This window comes from Protobothrops mucrosquamatus, unplaced genomic scaffold (assembly GCF_001527695.2).
Source record: "Protobothrops mucrosquamatus isolate PMUCROS unplaced genomic scaffold, P.Mucros_1.0 scaffold334, whole genome shotgun sequence".
NCBI classification, from domain to species: domain Eukaryota; kingdom Metazoa; phylum Chordata; class Lepidosauria; order Squamata; family Viperidae; genus Protobothrops; species Protobothrops mucrosquamatus.
The window spans coordinates 648,094-669,804 of record NW_015386672.1 but is presented as its reverse complement, the minus strand read 5'-3'; the positions used below and the strand labels follow the sequence as shown (position 1 = coordinate 669,804).

Sequence of the window (21,711 nt, the reverse complement as noted above, 5' to 3'; positions counted from 1 at the left end):
CACAATTGCTCTTGCATTCCTAAAATATATTTGCCAAGAAAATATCAGGAAATCCGAAATCTGTAAGTGTCCAAAAAGTGTTTCTTAAAAACATTGACTAAAAAAAAAAGAGAGAGAAAACCGCAATCAACACATGTATGTTTCTTTACATCAAACAAAGATAGAAATAGCTCCAAACTTCTCCATTTTGTATGTTTTGTCAAGGACACCCTCTTAGATGGTTCTGGCAGGGAGGATTGTTCCACAACATTCACCAAAACCAATCCGGTGACTTTTCCCCTGACAGTACCCTGGAAAAAAAGAATCATATCGGCAATTGTTAACCAATTTTAGAAAATTGCCCTTTTCTGGTATACTCCATTACATCCCCTCCTTTACATGCACTTCCCTTCCTCCCATCTCAGCCTACTCATTCTGCGGCCACAAACCAGACGTTTGAGGGGATATTCCTCCATCTGAAAGATGATTACTATTGGCCAAAATTCTGAATTTCCCCAAATTGCTTTGATCTGCCTTGAGTGTAGAAGATTATGCTTTGGCTACATAACAATAAGCATGGAGAGTTTGTACCTATTTGGAATCAGGTTACTTAGGAATTAACAGTCGAGATTGTTTCACCAGAGAACAAGATCAAAGAAGTGCAAGCATGTGGAACAAATCAAACATGTTTTCCCCCAATCCCTGCAACTATATTATAAATTTAACTGACGAGAAAAACTGCGATCCAGCTCAGCTTTTTACTCAACATGCCAACAATGACTTTGAGAGAGAACGAACCCACCCCCAAGCTGCAACCAGAATCAATATTTCCAGAGGCCAAAATGGATGAATATTTCTTTACAGGGTCAATCATCAATCCACTTGAGATCTTGGGCAGCAAACAACATGAAAACGTGAATAAAGGCAAATATACGTGTCCCGGGATAACGTTGCAAGACCCAATCTGGGTTGGTCACTGGAACCAGAATGTTAATTTTCTGAACTTTGGAACTCGTGCTGGAGCCCATCCGCAGGGAATTTCTCTCTACTGGAATGAATAATGATGGAAGCCTGGGAAACAGACCCCTTGTCAGTCAATAGGAATGCTGATTTATCGCCAGCTTATCAAGTACTCAGGGGCTGAGAGCTTGGCAGCCCAAGGAAACAACAGCCACACCAACCAACCAATGGGAAGGAACCACATAAATACGACTCATAGAATAGCCCAAGCACATATTCCAGGAGAGAAAAGTTCCTTGATGGGTTCCAGCATGAATCCGAAAGCTCAGAAGACTAAGCCTTTTATCCCGGTGGCTGACCCAGATTCGATCTTGCAACATGAAAACATATCCGATTCATTCAAAAACCAGAAAAGACACAGGCTGAGACCCCCTATTACAGTGTTTCTCAACCTTGACAATTATAAGGCATGTGGACTTCAACTCCCAGAATTCCACAGCCAGCTATGCTGGCTGTGGAATTCTGGGAGTTGAAGTCCACATGCCTTAAAATTGTCAAGGTTGAGAAACACTGCCCTATTAAAATCTCAGTTCCCAGAAATCTCAGGGACATGCCCCAGAACTCCCATGAATTAACATCCTGGCCCCAATATTGATGAATAAACTCTTCCTAAGATTTCATACCAGCTTCTTTCTTCCCATCCAGATGTTTCTCCTCTTTTAGGCCTTCTCCTATCCAGCCCAAGCTAGAGATGCACAGCTGTTCTCCCTGCCTCCATTCATGTTTGCTTACCTGTCATAATGACCTCATCTCCGTCCTGCAAGAATGTTCGGGACTGACCATTCCCCAGATCGATACTTTTTGTCCCGTTCCAGGACAGTTCCAACATGGACCCGAAATTCTCAGGTTCCTTCAAAAGCAGAAACCGGAACAAGAAAACTGAGCATCAGTTGGCGATGGAACTATTGCCCTGGCCTCTGTTTTGCAGAAATTAAGGCTGGGATTTGAAGAATGAAACTGCTGTCAATCCTTGACCATCATTTAATATTTTATTATCTGGGAGAGATGAGAGAGCCCAGAGAACGTTTTGGTGTTGTTATTTTTAGCTAAAGCATATAAAATCTCAGAATCGTGATAGAATAAAAACTGCCGAGAAGAATAAGTTAAGCTATATCTAAATTCTACTTTTTCCTGGTAGAAAAGCCTACCACTCTTTCTATCTTCCATCTTCTATGTTACTTTCTCTAAGCAGAAAGTGAAGAATTGGGAAGAACCCAATCTTGATAAAGCATGCGGCAGGACCTACAGCAATGGCTGTTACTACACATATCCTGGAGAACTACACGTCCCATGGTGCCATCTTTCCTTGCTATACCACTAGTCATAACAAGGAATGAAGTTCTGAGGGCACTTTCTCTCTTTCTCTACTATACTTTGACACAACTCCAGGGAACCCAACTCCTAATGCCGAAAGCTGCGGTTCCCAAATTCTTCTATGTCCCAATGTTTATTACTGGTGAGGGTGAATGTTCATCCTCCGAGTTTGTGGGTTGGTTTCCGAACATTTCGTTTATTACTGATCTGCCTGAATCTGGAGATTACCAAGGACCTATTGAGATACATTTTGGAATAGACTGAAAACCTGGGTGGCTTTAGTTCTATGGAGATTAGATTCCTCACAGCAGGTTTAAAAGTTTAATGCAAATATTTTGGATAACGGTATGATCAGTTCAATACTTACTGGTCCACTAATAGTTCCAGAGGCCAGAAGATCTCCTGGTCTGAGGTTGCAACCATTAACAGTGTGGTGAGTTAACTGCTGTTTCATGGTCCAATACATGTGCTGTGTATCAAGGAGGAGAATTATAGCCATATAGACAAATGAACCGACATCAGTTTTCCATAGGTTATACGAGAGATTAGATTAGAATAACATTTTCTCTTACCTTAAAGTTTGACCTGCAAATATTTACTGGCTTGTTGATACCATCTCCTGAAAGCAAGCAAAGACTATTAAGGGACCAAGGTTGAGCCCACCCTAAATTTTGAACATGATCAAACACATGCACCAGGGAACTTTAATCTGCATCAGCACAAGTTAATTACATTTGCAGGATGTTTTCCTTTTCATAACTATTGGGCACTGATGACGTCCCTCTGAAATTCACATAATGTCTAGTACATTGTAATGGTGCATGGGAATTAACTTGGGAGACAAGAGGAAGAACAATGGTGTAGACAAGCAGCTAGTCCTGATAATGCTACCTAATTGGGTAATGAAATGTTTGAAAGAAAACAACCCAGCTCAGAGAGCACCAAGGACCCCTCACTTCAACCCTGAGCTACAAATTTTCTCCTTTCTTGAGACTAGATAGCCATCATGCAAAAGGAATCTCAGCCCACACAAGAAAAAGGGGCGTGGGAAGCATCTCAGAAGGTTCCCTCTCTAGTTCTCTAGGAATTAAAAGGAGGGGAGAAACATTTTCAGATTTGCAAGATTCTGTTACTGCAACCTTACAATAAAGGTAGTGTTAGTGATCATGGTTTGTGCTTTTTTTGTCTGGACTACCTCAAAGGGTCTGCCCTATATCTAGGGAGTCACAGGATGGAGGTAGCTCCAAGCAAGAATCTTGATCTCTCTCAGGTCAGATCAACTGCCTGGATAGAGGAGAGTTTTCTACATTCTCAACAAGATTGTATCATCCATGTTTTCAAACCGCATGTCATGGTCTCATGAATTTGCTCCTTTGGAGCGCCACAAGTTGTAAACTGACTTGGAACTACAGCGTACCTACCTTTTATAGCAACAAAGAGGTTTATGTTGAAAGTATAAGGCTGGTCATCACAAAGGTAAGGCAGGGGCTTGGGGTCCTTGAAAGAATATAAGAAATGTCATTCTAATAGCAAACTGGGTCGTTAGAGTGCTAATCGTTGATGGTTCATGCAACAGTCAGAAGCAGAAGCCAGCCAAAGTACCTCTTTTCCATTTTATTATATTGTTTAACTCTTGGTACATTACATTGTTTCAGTGAAGTGATATTTGTATAAATGTAGGAGAAGGACAGGCAGAATCTGGGGTGGAGTCAAGAGAGGAATCAGCCTGGAATCATTACATTCCCACAAGTAACCCAACTCCAGGCCCTCTTGAATTCCGTTTGCTCTTATCTAGAACCAATTTAGTGCTGACCGTTAACTAGATTCTTGACATGAGCAATAAATCAGCTTAAGCAGAACATAACAGGTGGTCCTGATCCTTTGTCTGACAATAAAACAATTTTCGATAATGGTTTAAAAAGCTTCAGATGCCGAAAACAGAGCACCAAGTTTTGTCAGTATTAATTATAATTTAGGATATCAATATTTCAAGCATAGAATTATTTAGCTTTCCATCCAGGGTTAAGAATAACATCAGAGTAAGGGGGGAAAAATGCTGCAGCTCATATCAAAGTATTAGTTACATGTTAATAGTAGGCTAATTAGGTACTATTGAAACCTCCATTGTATTGTGCACATGAATATGTCTGAACACATCTTGGATTAGTGTACTGAATGAAGCTAAACCGAATTTTGGGGAGACAGTATCTCCCCAAAGTGGTAGGGTCTGGTATCTTGACTACTTTGAAGTTCAGGGTGGAGTTTCATGTGTTTACACTTTGTACCAACCTGGATAGGATTTGGCAGTGCAAAGGGCATCAGGGCTTCCATGGTGACAACCCATGGAGAGATAGTGGTTCCAAAACTCTTGCCCAGGAATGGACCTAGCGGGACATACTCCCACTTCTGAAGATCACGAGCTAAAGGGGAGGGGGAGAGAAAGAGAAACCTTCAGGAAGAAATCATCAAAATCTTGTCTAAAAACTCTAATCTGTTTGTAAGCAACTGAATTCTGAGTTCCATAAATCCATCTTATCAGAGAAAGAACATGAACATAGATCCACACAGAGAGCAGCACATGTTACACATATGTTTGAAGATTTCCAAACCTCTATAGATCCCTAGAAATAGGCTCCACTTAATCTAGGGGTGCTTGCTTCTGACTGCGTAGATCCACTTAATCAGCGGAACAACTGATTAATCATTAACCAGTGGAACGACTTGCCTCCAGAAACTGTGGGTGCTCCAACAGTGGAGGTTTTTAAGAACAGAATGGACATCCATTTGTCCAGAATGGTATAGAGTCTCCTGCATGAGCAGGAGGTTGGACTAGAAGACCTCCAAGGTCCCTTCCAACTCAGTTATTCTGTTAGTTTTTAGAACACGCTAAGCCCTCTCTATCTACTTTTTTGCTAGATAGCATATAATTTTAAAAATTAAGTGCTATCTAAAAATCTTCAGTCAGAATAATAGCTTGGTATTAAACCTGAACACAGTCGATGGCAATTAGACACAGTAGGGGATTTTCCATAACACCAAAATTAAATGTCTCAGTATTGTAAGCTTTTAAAATGTTACTGGCATTTCCGGGACAATTATTAATTAACTCTTCACACAGATATAAGCATTGTGCCCTTAGATATTTTTCCTGGTACCCACCGCATTCTCTATTCCAGAAGATTTTTTTTAATAAAATACTGTAATTTTCTTTTTTTTAAAAAAGAGAAGATGTCAAATGAACTAGTAACTACAGTAACTTCTACATCCATCTGTCAGTTATAGAAGTTAGGTCTTCTACTTCACTTTGTTCTCTCATTCATTCATTCATTCATTCATTCATTCATTCATTCATTCATTCATTCATTCATTGATATAGCCGCCCACCTTCCAGCCAAATCTGGAAGCCAAATCTTCCAGGCAAATCTTGAGCAAATCAGAAGATTTGTTCTGCCTTATGTTAGAATATTGTCTACTATCAAAGAAATAAGATCGATGGTTCATTACCACTCCAATCATTCATGAGGACCATCCCAAAGATGTGTTTGTGAGCTTCACCAATGGGGATGGGTACTCCAAGCTTGTTTCCAGGCCCTACGAAAAATGCCTGGAAAGGTAGAAGGAAAACTTTGTCAGACGTATCAGAAAAGCACATCAGACAACTGACCTCGAGACAAAATGGAAGGGCTCTTGAGAATTCTTGATGAGAAACCTCAACAGGCAACAATGGAATAGTGAAGCAAAATCTCCATTATGATCCTCTTCTGTAATCCCTGCCTAGCCAGCTCTGGAAACAGCCTTAAATCAATTTTCTGGATCTTGGAAACCCTCTTTCTCTTCCCTACATTTCTCCAGTAAATTCTACTGAAGAGGATCCAGAAATTACTATATAATTTTACTTTGCTCATAGATGGATGCCCTTTGTTCTCTTGCTGCTTTAAATTGCAGTGTTTACCAAATGCTTTTTGTTGGAATTCATTGCTGGAATATATTTTTGTGCAACAAATACAATGGCATTCAGCCAGTAGAGGGCAGTATTTAAAAGTTTGCATCTATGGTATATACTCTTATATTCTTTTGTCCTAAGTAGAGTTTCCTGTTTCCTGTTATAGTAAAGCAGTTAAGCAGTAAAGCACATGGTGACTGTACACTTTATATCTAAGCAAGAATTTCTAACATTTTTATTGCTTTGATTACTTTAAATCAAGTTGTAGCCGTGTGTGTGTGTGTGTGTGCGCGCGCGCGCGCGCATGCATGCATGTATTAATTCAGGGGTGTCAAACTCGCCACGTCACGTGACATATTGCGATTTTTTCCCCCATTGCCGGAGCTGGAGTAGGCGCGGTTTCGGCATAACGTATCCGGCCTGCGGGCCGGCAGTTTGACACCCCAGTATTAATTGAAAGGGTTGTTTTTTTTCAAAAAAAGGGAAAGGGGGTGATAGTGGCAATGAAAGAAGAAGCTATAAGACAATACAATCTCACCATTTCTAATTCAATGTCCAAACGCTTGGAAGCAGCAACAAGGGGACTTTTACCTGCGATTTAAACAGAATTCGTAAACGTGGCTTTTCTTTAAAACAAGAAAAATTAAGTACTGAAAACTGCAAGTAGAAACCTAAAAGACTCACTGTCATTAGGACACATTTGGCCCACTGGTCTTCTGATTGGGGTCCCAGATACAACAACAGAGGAAGCACGTCCATGGTACCCAACTGGTAGGTGCAACCTTGGAAAACATGGATCATGTGTTAAAAGCATATCTCAGTTCTAATCTCTGGAGGCACATTCTCACCATCTGTGGAATTGTCTGAGAGTGGTAGAATCTGCACATCTGTTCCACGTAGACCATAAGGACCAGAACAGGTCTCTTCACCAATGTCTTGCCCTTGTTGTGGAATAATTTCCCACCCACATGACAACTGTACTCTCTTCATTGCCCTTCCAAATTCAGTGGGGAGAGACTGCAGTTTAAAGGAAACATCCAAATTATGGAACAGTGCTAAAGATTTTATAGGCTCTGTTGCTTTCAATGTTTTCTGGGATGATTCTTAAAGGATTTTGCTGTGAGTCACTCCAAAACCATGAAGGAGGGAACATAAAAATTAACTGGACAGAGAGACAGATAACTAGATTCAAGCCGCACAATCTGTGTATCACACAAATTTAAAATTTGTCCCCAAATCTTCTTTATTTATTCATCCCTTGATTTCTTTTTTGTGGTCCACAAAGTGGACAGCAAATTACTATCCAACTGATATTTTCAGAACACTGATTCAGCTTCCATTCGATTAAGTTTGAAGTATAATTACATTACACCTATTCCACTTTTTGTTCTGGTCCCAACAAAAGGTCAACCCCTTGAAAATGAAGCACCTAAAATGCAGACAATAAATTACTGCAGATATTCACCCAAATCAATCCAATAAATTTGGTCCCCCATATCGTGTACAGAGAGGGAAAGACAGTTACTGACCAATTGGGCATCAGTGCATTCTCCTTTCCTCTAAACATCATTCCAACATTTGTAGCATGTTGCCGAGAGGAGTAGAAATCTGTGTAATCTCCTAGAAGGAAAATGAATGAATGAATGAATGAATGAATGAATGAATGAATGAATGAATGAATGAATGGATAGATAGATAGATAGATAGATAGATAGATAGATAGATAGATAGATAGATAGATAGATAGATAGATAGATAGATAGAGTGGTGGGAGTCAACCGGTTCTCACCAGTTCAGCAGAACCGGTAGCTAATTTGTTGTTGCCCAGGCCCAGAATGGACTTCCGGAAGTGGCATGCACACAGAGAACCGGTTGTTCACATATTTGAATTCCACCACTGGATGGATGGATAGATGGATGGATGGATGAATAGACAGACAGACAGACAGACAGACAGAGAGGCAGGCATACCTCACAAAAGGTTGTGGAAAATAAGAAAGCTCAGATCCTATGGGACTTCCAGATCCATACAGACAGGCAGATATTGGTTAATTAATCAGTCAAACAAACAATCAATGTCTTAAAATAAGTTTGGAATTTTCCCCCCTTCTCCAATGACTAACATGTATTTATTTGTTTTTAAAGGAACGTTTAATAAATACAATTCTTCCACTGCCCTCTGGCGTTCTTCAATGGAATATCTTGTTTATTCTTATATTTGTGTTTGCATCCTTGTCCAAACTCACCCCTCCAAACAACACTTTTTCAGGTTTATAATTCTCTTCCGCTTCATTGACATTACTGACTGTAAGAGGTATGTAGGAAGGCACATCCTTTTAGCCCCTTTCAAATCTGCTTTCAGCAAGTCAGATCCGAGAAGCAGTCTCCGTTTCTGAACACAACACTCCAATAGTTTTCCTTGCAAGCCAAAATGTTAACTCTACAAGAAGACGACCAGGTTCAAGTCTTCTTTTATGCACAGGAAAGTAGTTTGCCATTTCGTTTATAAAGGCGCTTGAGTGGCAGATTTCAGAATCTGATCAGTTTGCTCCTATGTGGTTACAAACTATAGAGAGGCTATCCATTCAAAGAACTTACCAATTTCAGCTGGAAGATGCATTCTTGCAAAGGCTTGCGGTATAAATGCTCTGGGGAGAAAGCAAAGGAAGCAGGACAGGCATTTTTATTCTCAAGAAATGATTCTTCTGACATTTCCTTCACTCTCTACCACTAATACAAGGATTTAGACTAACTCAGGATGAATGGCCTCAAAGTTTCCTTGGCTTTTAAAGTATAAATCATTTGTGCCAATAGAAGAGGATATTTATAGCTCAGGGTTGTCTGTGGAGACTCTCAATCACAGCTGAAGAAGCTTCTTGGATGAGAAGCGAAACATCTTCAAAGCAAAACAAGAATGTCCAGTTGCCTCGTGGAAAAGCGTCTTTGGGGTATCTTGGTTGTTTTCTTGCAGACGTTACCCAACTAAGTAACAACACTAATGCTAGAAGGCAAACCCTACTCCCTTCTAGCACTGATTATGTTACCTAATTGGGTAAGAAAACATCTGCAAGAAAACAACCAAGCTTAGAGGGCACAAATTACTCGTTAATGTTCCCATTTCCAAATCTCTCTCATTTGCTGCAACATAGTGCTTAAACTATATAGTGGTGGACAACACTTAATATAGGTATGGCCTATTGTTTTTTTCCCGATCTTACCAGATGTTTTTGCTTTTATATATATTTTTTTGCTTTTTATACTATAGTCCAGAAGAACTATGAGATAACACTAAGAAGCGACTTCGGCAGATATTTCTCTAATTCAGTGGAGTATAAGAAGGGAGAGGAAGCACAATAAAATTTGCAAGATTCTGTTATAATGGTCAATCTCAATAAAAGCAGCTTAAGCCCTCCTTTGGGGTTGATTTATTGGTCAGGTGTACCTAGCATGGCCGACATCAACCCTGCAAATCTGCCAATGAAGGGCCTAGGCCAGGGGTAGGCAATCTTGGCTCTTTTATGACTTGTGGACTTCAACTCCCAGAATTCCTGAACCAGCCATGCTGACTCAGGAATTCTGGGAGTTGAAGTCCACAAGTCATAAAAGAGCCAAGGTTGCCTACCCCTGGCCTAGGCAATAGAAGCTGCATATCTCCATCAAGGTAATCTTACTTACTCGTTACAGACCGTCAGAAAATCAAGTGGGATGGTTAATGGCACAAGTCATAGTCAGTAAGTTAATAGAACAGTGGATGGAGACTGTTACTCTTGTCCAATGAATTGCTGTTGAAGGGCACATTCTAGCTAGCTAACAAGCTAAATCTTTGATTCTGACCTTTTGGAAACCGTTGTTACTGCACTCCCACTAAATCGCACACCACTCGTACGTGCACAGCCCCAAGTGCATGCTCCAGTTCTGTGTTCAAGTACCTTTTGCGTAATTCGGTGTTATCTCTGAGGGTTGGCTCTTTGTCAGAGAGAATCTTTTGCAGCAATGATCTGGCCTCCATCCAAGCCTCCCAGCCCAACACCATGAAAGCATTGAGGGTCGACTGCAACGAAGGTAAAAGGAGAGAAAGCATGTATTTCCAGGGCTCTGATACTGGATATGGACACCAGGTCCCCAAAAGATCTCAATTCCAGCCTGATATGCAACCTTGAAGCCATTTGTCCACTCCAACACTAATGGAAAACCATGGCGGGATACCCTGCTAGTCATGCATGCAGAATGTGGGATCTGCAGAGGGGTAGCTAAGGACTCTTTGGGGAAGGCACAAATTCACTGCTCCTTGAGGCTTCATCTCGGTCAGTTTTCTCAAGGCCCATGCTCAAGAACTTGATCCTACATCAGTCAGTCAATAGAACAAGAGATAGATGAAAACTCTTTCCCCTGCTCAAAAGTGAGGGACTCGGCGCTCTTTACATGCAGGGACAGGAGAAAAGGACACCAAAAAATTAACGTTTGGTTTCACTCTAAAGAGCAGTCACTGGAGTGCTTTTGTAAAATCTTCACGATCTTGGATTGGAGCTCTTTATCTCCCAGAATACAGTCTTCCATTCTAGCTTGTTGAGATAAACCTGAGATTATCACGATCTCTGTTGCTCCTGTCAAATGTGGACCTGATGGGGAGGGTAAGTCTTGAGAGCAGTAGCTTCAAGACGAATGAAGATGAGGGACCTTGACATAGAAAGGCCAAAGAACTATTTCATTGACTTAACTCATAAGCATTGTGGCTTTTAAGGGATCATCCAAGGTTGCTAAGTCCAGAATCTAAACATATAGAAGTGCACCGTTGCCTACGAAGCTATTACATAACTCAGGGGTCTCCAACCTTGGCCACTTTAAGACTTGTAGACTTCAACTCCCAGAATTCCCCAGCCAGCCATGCTGGCTGGGGAATTCTGGGAGTTGAAGTCCACAAGTCTTAAAGTGGTCAAGGTCGGAGACCCCTGACATAACTCTCTCCAATGCAATCATCCTCCAGATTATGAACATTAACTTCCAGATTCCTGGACAACATCTTGACTAGAAGGGCTGGCATAAAATTTGAACCCACTCAGTGGAATCAAAGGATTATAGAACTAAAAGGAACGGCAAGCATCTTGTCCAATCTTCCTCTGCAGGAAGACTCATCAATCCATCCTCAAGAGGTGCCCAGCTCTTTGTTAAAACCTCTAAGAGATGAACAGCTCACAACCTCTGCAGGTAGACTGTTCTACTGATCTTCAAAATTAATCCTGGTACCAAAATGTAACTAACTCTGTAGCTGACCACCATGTTTCAACTACTAGGGTTTTCAGAAGAAGTAATATGCTGGCAAGCCCTGAAAAATCTAAGAAACCCACCAGTAGTTAAATTTGACTAAAGACGATCTATAAGATGGCTCTCCTAAAAGAAAAAAGAAAAAAAAAGATACCTGCTCAAAGACATGGCGTTGCTTTGAAAGGACAGGTCCATCAAATAGATGTTTGACAGCGCTGAGGTCTAGCACTTGATCACCAATTGCTACTCCAATCCTGTGTCTTGGCTGCAAGAGAGATAAATATACACGAGGAGCAGAAATTTCTCAGCTGCTATTCCGATCTACCAAAGTAATAATCTTCGTTACCCACAGCTCCCAAAACTGAATTGGGGAGAAAGGGGGGGTGGCATTAAAAATCTCACTCTGTCTCTCTGCAGATGAACCCTATCAAAAATAAATACAGAAAGAGAATTGGAGTTGGAGAGGATGACTCTTTTTTAAATTTTGAAATATCTCATCCCTTGAATGCTTGCAACTTCAGCAAACAGGAAAGTTAATGTATAACGTGCAGTGTAGAATTCAATTGCTCTGGTGCTTCTGATCTTGATGGCCCTCCACGTTAGTCCTCACTTTAAGACTTTATGGCTGGCCAGCTATTATTGTCAGAGAGGAATCATAGATTTAATATTTACACAAATCTTCTCCCTATTTGGGTTCTCCCGGAAAAAGCAGAGGATTAGTTTTGAGTTTCTGTTAAATTAGTAACACAATTGTTAAGCAGATCCAGCTTCCCTGTTGACTTTTGCTCGTCAGAGGTTTGCAAAAGTTGATTGCGTGACCTCGGGACACTGCAACTGTCAAAAATACAAACCACTTGTCAATCATCCGAATGTAAATCACGTGACCATGGGGATGCTGCAACGGTCATAAGTGTGAAAAATGGTGATAAATCACTTCTTCCAGTGCTGTTGTAACTTTGAACGGTCACTAAGTCAAGTTGTTATGTCAAGGACTACCTGTATTTTATTAGCAGATCCATCAAGATTAGAAACCAGTTAAGAGAAGATTGAAAAGAGATGTCAACTCGACACTTTGAATGCAGAAGGGGGAGACCGAAGCAGAGGTTACAGCTTTATGAGAAGTTCTGTGGTCTAGGCTTAGCATTCTCAATCAATTAACATCCTTTGATACTATCCCAATGATCATTTAAGTCGCTACCACCAACAGCTACAATGTTATGGAAATTAGTAGCTGTCTGGGTCGATTTTTAAAAGTGATTTTCACAAGCGTGTTTCCTGACAATTAATGGCAGCATTGATAACAGTTTCCCCTGATCGTTAAGACTTTGCAGTGTTGCAATTTCCCAAGGCAAAGTGCCCGAATTGGATTCCCAGCACCCATCCGGATCAAGAGACTCAGAAGGAAAACAAGAGCAATTAACTCAAAGTAAAAAAAAAAGTAATTCGTTTACTTACTTCGTCCTGTGTGGAAAAGATTCCATAGGGCAGGTTTTGAATGGGGAAATGAGAATTCTCGTCCACTGTAATAAAAGACATGCTGCTTTGATCTTTCATGCACAAAGAGAAAGAAATTCCCAGATGTTGCTTGGGTTGCTACACTCACAGTGGGCCCCTCCTTTTTCAATGTGAAACAGCCAATCCGCTTCGTCTCTTCTATCCCTCCCTCGCTGAATTTGCAGTCTGCAAAACCAGGAAGTTAAACAGTACCAGATCTGCACATGATGCAACATCTGCAGCCTCCAAATTTCTGCCACAACTTTCTTCAGTGGATTCAAGCCAAAAAAGCCAACACAGTGCTGGGCTGCATTAACAAGAGGGATAGAATCAATTTCACGTGAAGTATTAATACTACTTTACAATGCCTTGGTAAGGCCACACTTGGAATACTACATCCAGTTTTGGTCAACACGATGTAAAAAAGATGCTGAGACTCTAGAAAGAGTACAGAGAAGAGCAACAAGGATGATTAGGGGACTGGAGGCTAAAACATATAAGGAACGGTTGCTGGAATTGAGTATGTCTAGTTTAATGAAGAGAAGGACGAGGGGGGATATGATAGCAGTCTTTCAATATCTCAGGGGTTATCACAAAGAAGAGGGAGTCAAGCTATTGTCCAAAGCACCTGAAGGCAGGACAAGAAGCAACGGATGGAAACTAATCAAGGAGAGAAACAACCTAGAACTAAGGAGAAACTTCCTGACAGTTAGAACAATTAACCAGTGGAACAACCTGCCTCCAGAAGCGGTGAATGCTCCAAAACTGGAAGTTTTTAAGAAGAGACTGGACAGCCATTTGTCTGAAATGGTATAGGGTTTCCTGCCTGAGCAGGGGGTTGGACTCGATGACCTCCAAGCTCCCTTCCAACTTTATTATTATTATTATAAAAGCGGACGAGAATTCCCATTTCCCCATTCAAAACCTGCCCTATGGAATCTTTTCCACACAGGACGAGGTAAGTAAACAAATTACTTTTTTTACTTTGAGGTAATCTATCTTGAGATCAAAAGCAAGAATTTGTGATGGCTGAGAGATGCCTCCAGCCCCGAATTGCTGTATTAGTGAGATGGGCAGTGTAGAAATTTAATAATAAATCCTTCCCCGCCCTCCCCACTTCAAACCATCAAGAAACTTTTGTCTTAAGATTCTTACTTTTTGTAATGCTACATTATAAAAAGTTTGAAACTGGCATGGTACTTTTCAGATTTTCTGACCGAAACAACTCCATTTGAAAGATGGTTAAATGTTGTCAGGCAGAGTTCTCGCAATCTTCCATGTGCGGACACTAGGTTCTTTTGAAACTATGGGTTGTTTTTTTTTTAAATGTCCACAGATGAATTCATTAATGTGTAATTGACCTTTCATTCAGGTCACCTTCAGAAAAAAACCCAATCTGGATCTAGAGGAGGAAAAACTCTTGTAGATCAGGAATCTATTCTTTTCCTAGGCAAGACCCTTGAGCCAGGAGCAGCCAATCAACTCCAGGTTGGTTGGAAGAAACTGATTTTCTTGATCAATTTCAATCTGTGTTCAGGCCGTTATGGAACAGAAAAATGTCACTCTAGGGATGACTTGTGCCAGCAAAAGTGAGAGTGTGACTCTGTTGATTCCTTTGGACTTTTCAGCGGTTTCAGTAACTTCAACCCCCAGATCCTTCTAAGTAGGTTCTAGGATTTGTAACGGGGTATACTCTTACTCCAAACTTTCTTCTCCTACTTGGAATACTCATTTCCAGGAAGTGGGTTATAACTACTATGCTTCCTGGTGGTTGGACTATGGGGTCCCTCAAGGCTCCATGTTGTCCTCTATGTTTTTCAGTATCTCTTTTTCATCTAATGCAGGTTAGCTAGTTGACCTTCAGAGCCAGGGCTTGGTAGTGTAATGGACTGAATGATGGCTAATAAACCAGACTCAACCCACTGTTTCTAGAGGATGCATCAGCCCAGCTGAGTGATGGCCCATCATCCTGGAGGGATGGCTTGCTCTAAAGATGAAGGTTTACAACTTGGAGGTGCTTTTGCTTGGAGGGGCGCTTACCAAAGGCCAGGTGACCTCGGAGGACATAGAATGAAATTTGGCTGATGGTATTTTCTAATCTCAGGGCTCTTCGGCTAATGTATGGTTTAACATTTCAAATAAAGAACGCAAAGCCATTAATAAAAACTTTACAAACAAGAAATAGTTTGGCTCACTCGGCCTAACCAAAGACAGAAACAAACCAACAAGACAATGACTTGCTGTGATATGCAACTTTTTTTTCCCCTGTACATGCAGATTGCTTCCCTTGTGGCATATTATATAGGATCCTCGCAGATTGGGTTGGTTAGAAAGGCTGCTAATGAACAAACCACATTTTTGCAACCTATAACTGAATACACACAGAGTCATAGGCAAGTAGTCAATCCTCTGTAATTCTCGAATCCCTGTTAAGGCAAAGGACTATAATTTCCTTACAAATATGCATTTCTAGAAAGAGAACAAAGCAAAGCTTCATAATTCATTCCTTACAAGAAGTCCTTATGCAATTGGATTCCCTTTACTACAAACAAGTTCAAATTCAACAAAAGCATTTACGATCTGGGTCAATTGTTATAGAATACAGGCAGTCCTCGACTTACGACAATTGAGCCCAAATTTCCCGTTGTTAAGCGAGACATATGTTCAGTGAGTTCTGCCCCACAGTTGTGAAGAGAATCGCTGCAGTTGTTAAGTTAGTAACCCGGTTGTTAAGTGAATCTGGATTCCCCCATGGACTTGGCTTGTCGATCACATGACTTGGGAAACAGCAACAGTCACAAACACGAACCAGAGGCCCAAGCATCTGAATTTTGATCACCTGATTGTGGGGATGCTGCAAAGGTCGTAAACTGGGAAAATCGGTCCTAAGTCACATTTTTTTCAGTGCTGTTATAACTTTGAACGGTCACTAAACAAACCGTTGTTAAGTCGAGGAAGGCCTGCATAAAGAAAGCAACATGCGTTGATGTTGCAAATCCAGAACGTTTTTAACTATCTGAAAAGATGCCCACAGAATAATGGAACAAACTTGTTTTAATTCCAGAAGACACACCTGGGTGAACATCACTAGACGGCAACTCTTTGCGAAAAAGCTTGGAAGATATTCCCCAGTGTTATCAGGTGTTCAGCACTGACTTTTCTTCACCAGAAATAAAACGCACTGGACTTCGGGACTTTGCATTCAACGACTTGTATTCGGGAAGATTTGCATTCAACGACTTCAAAGCTCCAGGGAGAAAAATCGGGAGAATTCTGTGTTTGTCTTTCAGGCAGAAAAATCAAAAAGACATTTCTTTCCAGAGCTGAGACAAAACCAGGAAAAGAGGCTGAAGTCAGAATAAATTAAATCCGCACCTATTCCCATATGCTCTTTCATGGCAGAAAAGCAACTGTGAAAAGAAAAAAAATAAGGATACCATTGGATAGAAATGGGAAAGCCTGGGAAAAAACTGAAAAAAATGGGGAAGAAACAGGGGTTTTTTTCTGTTTTTTTCCAAAGGGCTTTGAAAACAAACAAACAAACAAAACCCCAAAAAGAACCGTTTCCCCATTTTTCCGTTGTTTTTTTTCCCCAGGCCTTCCCATCTCTACCTCTGGATAACCCGAAGCGAATAGTTGCACCAAAGTTGTAAAAGGTTGCACACACACTGTCCAGTGCTCTCGTCCTTCCTATTAACCACGTTAGTTTTAAGCTCACATTTCAACTCACAGGTACTCCTTGGCTTATGACCACAACTGAGCCCACTATTTTTGTTGCTAAGTGAGACAGCGGAGTTTTGCCTCATTTTACCATTCTTCTTGCTGCAGTTGTTAAATGAATCACTGCAGTTGTTAAGTTAGTAAGGGAACCGGTCTTCCTCATTGACTTTTGCTTGTCAGGTCACAAAAAGTTATCACACGACTCCGGGACATTGTAACCGTCATAAATATGAACCAGTTGCCAAGCGTCCTAATTTTGATCACGTGACCATGATCGTAAGTGTGGAAAACAACTTTTTTCAGTACCATTGTAACTTCAGCCGCTAAATGAATTGTTGTGAGTTGAGGACTTCCTATATAGGTTTTTAATATAGTGAGAGGCTATTGGTTTCCAGGGTGAGGGCAGGTTATCATATCCATTCAAAATTCTCCCTTTTCTTTCTTTTATTCTCTGAAAAAAGGAAGTCAAGACTCGTCTTGTTAGACCGGAACTGTTTCAGGTTAACCGGTGTCTTTATGTCATCTGAATCCAGACTCACCTGGCTCAGTCCAATGTTTAAATGGGCTTTCCTCAAGGTGGAGTCAAGTCGATACCGATATTCCTAATCAAATCTAATTCGCTTTTCTTCCGTACAATGAACTGCATCAAATTGCTTCTCGTCACATCCTTTTTCCAAGCCCGAAGGAGATGCATGCACCCTTACTTCTTACGACAAGCCAAAGGCAGCAACTGCCACTCCTCCATCCCAATTTTTAAAAATTTTATTTTAATCAAAGTTAAAGACGTGGGTGAACATAAATACAATACACTTAAAAGTTCTTCATTCTTTGCACTGGTGCGCGTAAAAGACCCCATGAGCACAACTCCCCAGGAACTTTGCGAGCAAGCAAACTCTCAACATGCACGCTGGAGAAAACGAAAATAAAATAAAATAAAATAAAAGGGGGGGGGAGGAGAAAGGGAAAAAAAACCCTAGAAAATAACCTTGAAGAGAAAAAAAAAAAATCACGCACGCTTTAAAATCTCAGCACTCTCTGACACGCTCGAACAGATGCATACATAAATAGATAGTGGGTGCATACAAGCTATTATGATAAACATGTGTATAAATTTTTGTTAAGGGGGAGGGGAAACCAAGCAGCCTTAATGATTAAATACATTCAGTTATTGATTGCTAGTTGTGCCATACAAGGCATTATCGAAGAGGAAAAAGATGGGGGAAATTGTGCTGCAGAGAGAAAAAAAAGAAACGCTATATACAAAATGAACAGAAGTGTCTTGGGTTAATGCATGCACGTTTTTAGTATGACAAGCGGGAAAAGCACGGATGCCTTCCAACGTAACTTGGAGAAAGCCCTCTGTACTCGATGTTTTGTTGTTTGTTTGTTTGTTTGTTTTAAAAAAAGATGATAATACTTTTATAGCCATGGTATCCGTTCCTCAGTTCCCACAGGCCCACCTTCCTAGTGGACTCAGTTGTGTAGAGTTTATTTTCTTCATCTGTAGGAACTAAAAACAAAGCACCCTGAAAAGAAAGGAAGTGGTTTGTCGTGTGCTAAAAGAAGGAGGGGGAAAAAAAATTCTATGCATGCTTTTGGACACTTGTCCTCTGTGTTCTTGAAGTCTACGAGGGCCCGGAAAAAAAAATATGAAAGGCTTATGTGTGTGTGGGTTTGTGAAAGGGGAAGGAAAAAGCTCAAGTCAATTTTCATCTGCAGGTGGGTCAAACATTTTAATATTCCAGCTACAGGAGCAGTTCAAATCTTCTGAATCTTTTCCCCGACAACTACAGGATTCTCTTTTCTGATCTTCTCAGCTGCGTCAGCTTTGTAATTGTAAGAGCAACTGTGGACATCTGAGTAACGGTGTACAGCACAGTAAACGTTTCCACATCTGCACTCAAACCCTGGAAAGAAAGAAGAAAAGATGAAATGTCCGGTCTCTGGAAAGCAAAAGGTCTGGAGTTCCCAAAGCTGCTTTTCCAAAAGGCAACTGGACTTTCTTGATTTTTTTTCTTCCTTGAAAACGTTTCGCTTCTCATCCAAGAAGTTTCTTCAGTTCAGTTCAGAAGCTCCAGAACTGAAGAAGCTTCTTGGATGAGAAGCGAAACGTTTTCAACGAAAAAACACCAAGAAAATCCAGGTGCTTTTTGGAAAAACTCCTTTGGGACAACCATGACCTGGATGACTGAAAACTTCCAGGAGAACATAACACAATGTAGTATTTAAATGTTACTGTATAAGAAATATAGATCAATCTCTTGGTCACAGATTGGGCCTATGGCCTAGTGGGATCCTTACATTTCACGTGTGGTTAGAAGCCCCAAATTGCATATAATACGACTCTTTCTCTGAACTAACTGAGAACTACATACAGAGATCTGACTGGGGTAAATTCAGGGGTGACATAAGTAAGATCTGAACTTTTTTCTTTTAGTTACGCCTTTTACTGTATTGTCTAATACATAGTTTTATTATTGTAGTACATTTTGTGTTTTTTTTATTCTGATACAGCTTATTGGCTAATCCAGGGGTAGGCAACCTTGGCTCTTTTATGACTCGTGGACTTCAACTCCCAGAATTCCTGAGCCAGTCATGAGGGGAAAGGGAGAGGTTTCCAAACTGAGCCATGCTGGCTCAGGAATTCTGGGAGTTTTGAAGTCCACGAGTCATAAAAGGGCCAAGTTTGAAGACCCCTGGTTTAAATATTTAAATATTTTTTCCTCACGATCACGTGATCAAAATTCAGGCATTTGGGCAAGGGTAGGCACCCTTGGCCCCTTCATGACTGGTAGAGTTCAACTCCCAGAATTCCTGAGCCAGCATGGCTCAGCTTGGAAACCTCTCCCTTTCCCCTCAGCATGGCTGGCTCGGGAATTCTGGGAGTTGAAGTCCACGAGTCATAAAAGAGCCAAGCTTGCCTACCCCTGGGTTAATCAGTCAATTACTGTTCTGTGAACTGTCAGCCCTGCTTTAGACTCATTGTTCAGTTCGGGGGACTGAATGCAAGAGAACTTACCAGTAAGACCAACCTTCTTTCTGCACATAAAACATCGAGTTTTTTTCTGTTTGGGTTTGTCAAACGATTTGCCTTGTTCTTCGGAGGAAGGTTCTGCACCATCTGAAGCTGAAGCTAAAGAGAAAAGATGGAGAAAGATCAGGATACAGCCAGAACATTGGAAGCCAACTCGGCACAGTTCAAATCCACACAGCCTTGGGGTTTTTAACTCCAAGAAATTGACCTTGGATCTTCTGCCATTCCATCATCACCATCTACTCCATTTTCTCTACGAGCAACTCAAAATCCTGTTTAGAATTGGAAAGGATCAGAAGCACCGTCTAATAGTTTAATCCTCTGTAATGTGCAAGGAAATCAGTTCAATCTTTTGTGAATAGAGGCTGCCTAGTCTCTTCAGAATACACTCCAGAGATGAAGGCCGCCCAGCCTCTTGCTGGTCCCGGGACATTGTAAAGTAAAGGTAACATTGAGAATGAAGAATTGAAGCTGCAACTTTATGCTGCTCTGGTGAAAAGTGGCTGTAGAGGAATGACTCAATACCAACCTTTTCAGATTAAGCCAGTCATCAACACAAATCCTTGTTTTGCTACCCGAATCCAAAGAAGGAACCCAAATACAAAACAGGAGCAGGCAGTGTGTAACCCGCAAGTGAAAAAAAACTATAGGTATTTTCAGCATTGGCTGCTGGCAAAAGTTGCAAAGCTATCTTCATAAAAAAAACTTTCCTTCTCACTACAAGGGTTTGTGAATGTAGCACCCAGTTCTTTGGGATAAGAGACCATCTCCAAAATCATTGGGGCCCTATTTTCCATAAATACAAGGGAACATATCCACGACATTGCCGGAAAAAATATTCATTACCCTCTTCCGTTCATAGTCTACCTTGCTATTATGCAGGAGAAACTCAAGGTAGCTGTTCAAAATGAAACATAACTTCTTCTCTCTTTTTTGGGGGTGGGGTGGGGTGAAAACAACAACTGAAATTATTAGAACAAATTAAAAGGTCTAATTTTTTTGTATTTCCAAATAACTGACAGAAGGCTCTGTGGACTTCAAAGTCCCTCTGAGATTGCTCTTTCCATTTTTTACCCCCTTCTTCCTTTCTTGCAGTTGTTTAAGACACTCGTTTCATCCTGTAGAGATTCTTGACATCTGTTCTCACATCGCCCTCACTTCTGAAGGATAAACAAAGTCCAACCCAACCCCACCCCAAGGTGACCCATCGTATTTTCTCTTGACTGCTCACATAATGGGATGCAGGAGAGGATTCCAGGAAAGTACGGTTCCAACATTGATTCATACAGTTATACCCAAACCAGCCATTCCAGACAAGTGGACGTGGTATGCAAAGGAGCTAAGAATTAACTGACATGGCAACTCGTTGACTGCTTGGTCGGAAACCCTGTATTCAACAAGCTAATCATACCAATGATTACTAAACAACATAGAGACAAAAGTGACCAGGTTTGCACACGATGGATCAGTCTATCGTGTGGATCCAGGCTGTAAATCATTCTACCAGAGAGTAAAGGAATATTAAAGCACCAGAATAAGAAAAGGTTCCAGAGGAACTAACACATGCAGAAAAATAATCCTATTGACTAGTTTCGATATAATAAGTTACAATAGCCTGTTGACCATCTCAATACAATAGACCAGGAGTGTCAAACTACCGGCCCACGGGCCGCTTGCATCATACGGAGGCCGCGCCCACCCCAGCTCCAGCAATGCCAAAAAAGTCACGATAGGTCGCGACACGTCACGTGACGAGCTTGACCCCCGTGCAATAGACTAATGGGAGTCTCGTAATCAGATTCTGCAAGTGACAGGCATGGGTACAGTAACTTCTTGACCAACAGAGGAAAACAAAAATTGATTTCATAGATGTATAAAAAGAGCTTCGGGTTAGCCCAGGTAATGGTAAATAACACTCATGACATTTGAGTCCGAAGAAAAGACG

General features: G+C 41.0%; 2 protein-coding genes across 5 annotated transcripts in view; both read right to left on the bottom strand.

Moving 5' to 3' along the window:
- Nucleotides 1-63: 63 nt before the first annotated feature.
- Nucleotides 64-13,125, bottom strand: FAH (fumarylacetoacetate hydrolase). The gene is made up of 14 exons (XM_015815300.1): nucleotides 12,974-13,125; nucleotides 11,673-11,783; nucleotides 10,186-10,307; nucleotides 8,855-8,904; nucleotides 7,786-7,876; nucleotides 6,941-7,038; nucleotides 6,795-6,847; nucleotides 5,818-5,917; nucleotides 4,603-4,733; nucleotides 3,735-3,810; nucleotides 2,886-2,932; nucleotides 2,681-2,782; nucleotides 1,732-1,849; nucleotides 64-290 (listed from the first exon to the last, which is right to left on the bottom strand). Exons 1-14 carry the CDS (start codon nucleotides 13,070-13,072, stop codon nucleotides 214-216), a joined length of 1,275 nt encoding a protein of 424 aa, XP_015670786.1. The 5' UTR covers nucleotides 13,073-13,125; the 3' UTR covers nucleotides 64-213.
- A 4,372-nt stretch (nucleotides 13,126-17,497) lies between these two features.
- ZFAND6 (zinc finger AN1-type containing 6) overlaps nucleotides 17,498-21,711 on the bottom strand; it is a 46,452-nt gene continuing 42,238 nt past the window's right edge. For all 4 annotated transcript variants that reach the window (XM_015815283.1, XM_015815282.1, XM_015815284.1 and 1 more), the window contains 2 exons: nucleotides 19,752-19,865; nucleotides 17,498-18,639 (listed from right to left, as the gene is read on the bottom strand). In XM_015815283.1, coding sequence (XP_015670769.1) covers nucleotides 18,491-18,639; nucleotides 19,752-19,865 — 263 coding nt within the window. In that variant the 3' untranslated portion in view covers nucleotides 17,498-18,490. The remainder of the gene's footprint in view (nucleotides 18,640-19,751; nucleotides 19,866-21,711) is intronic.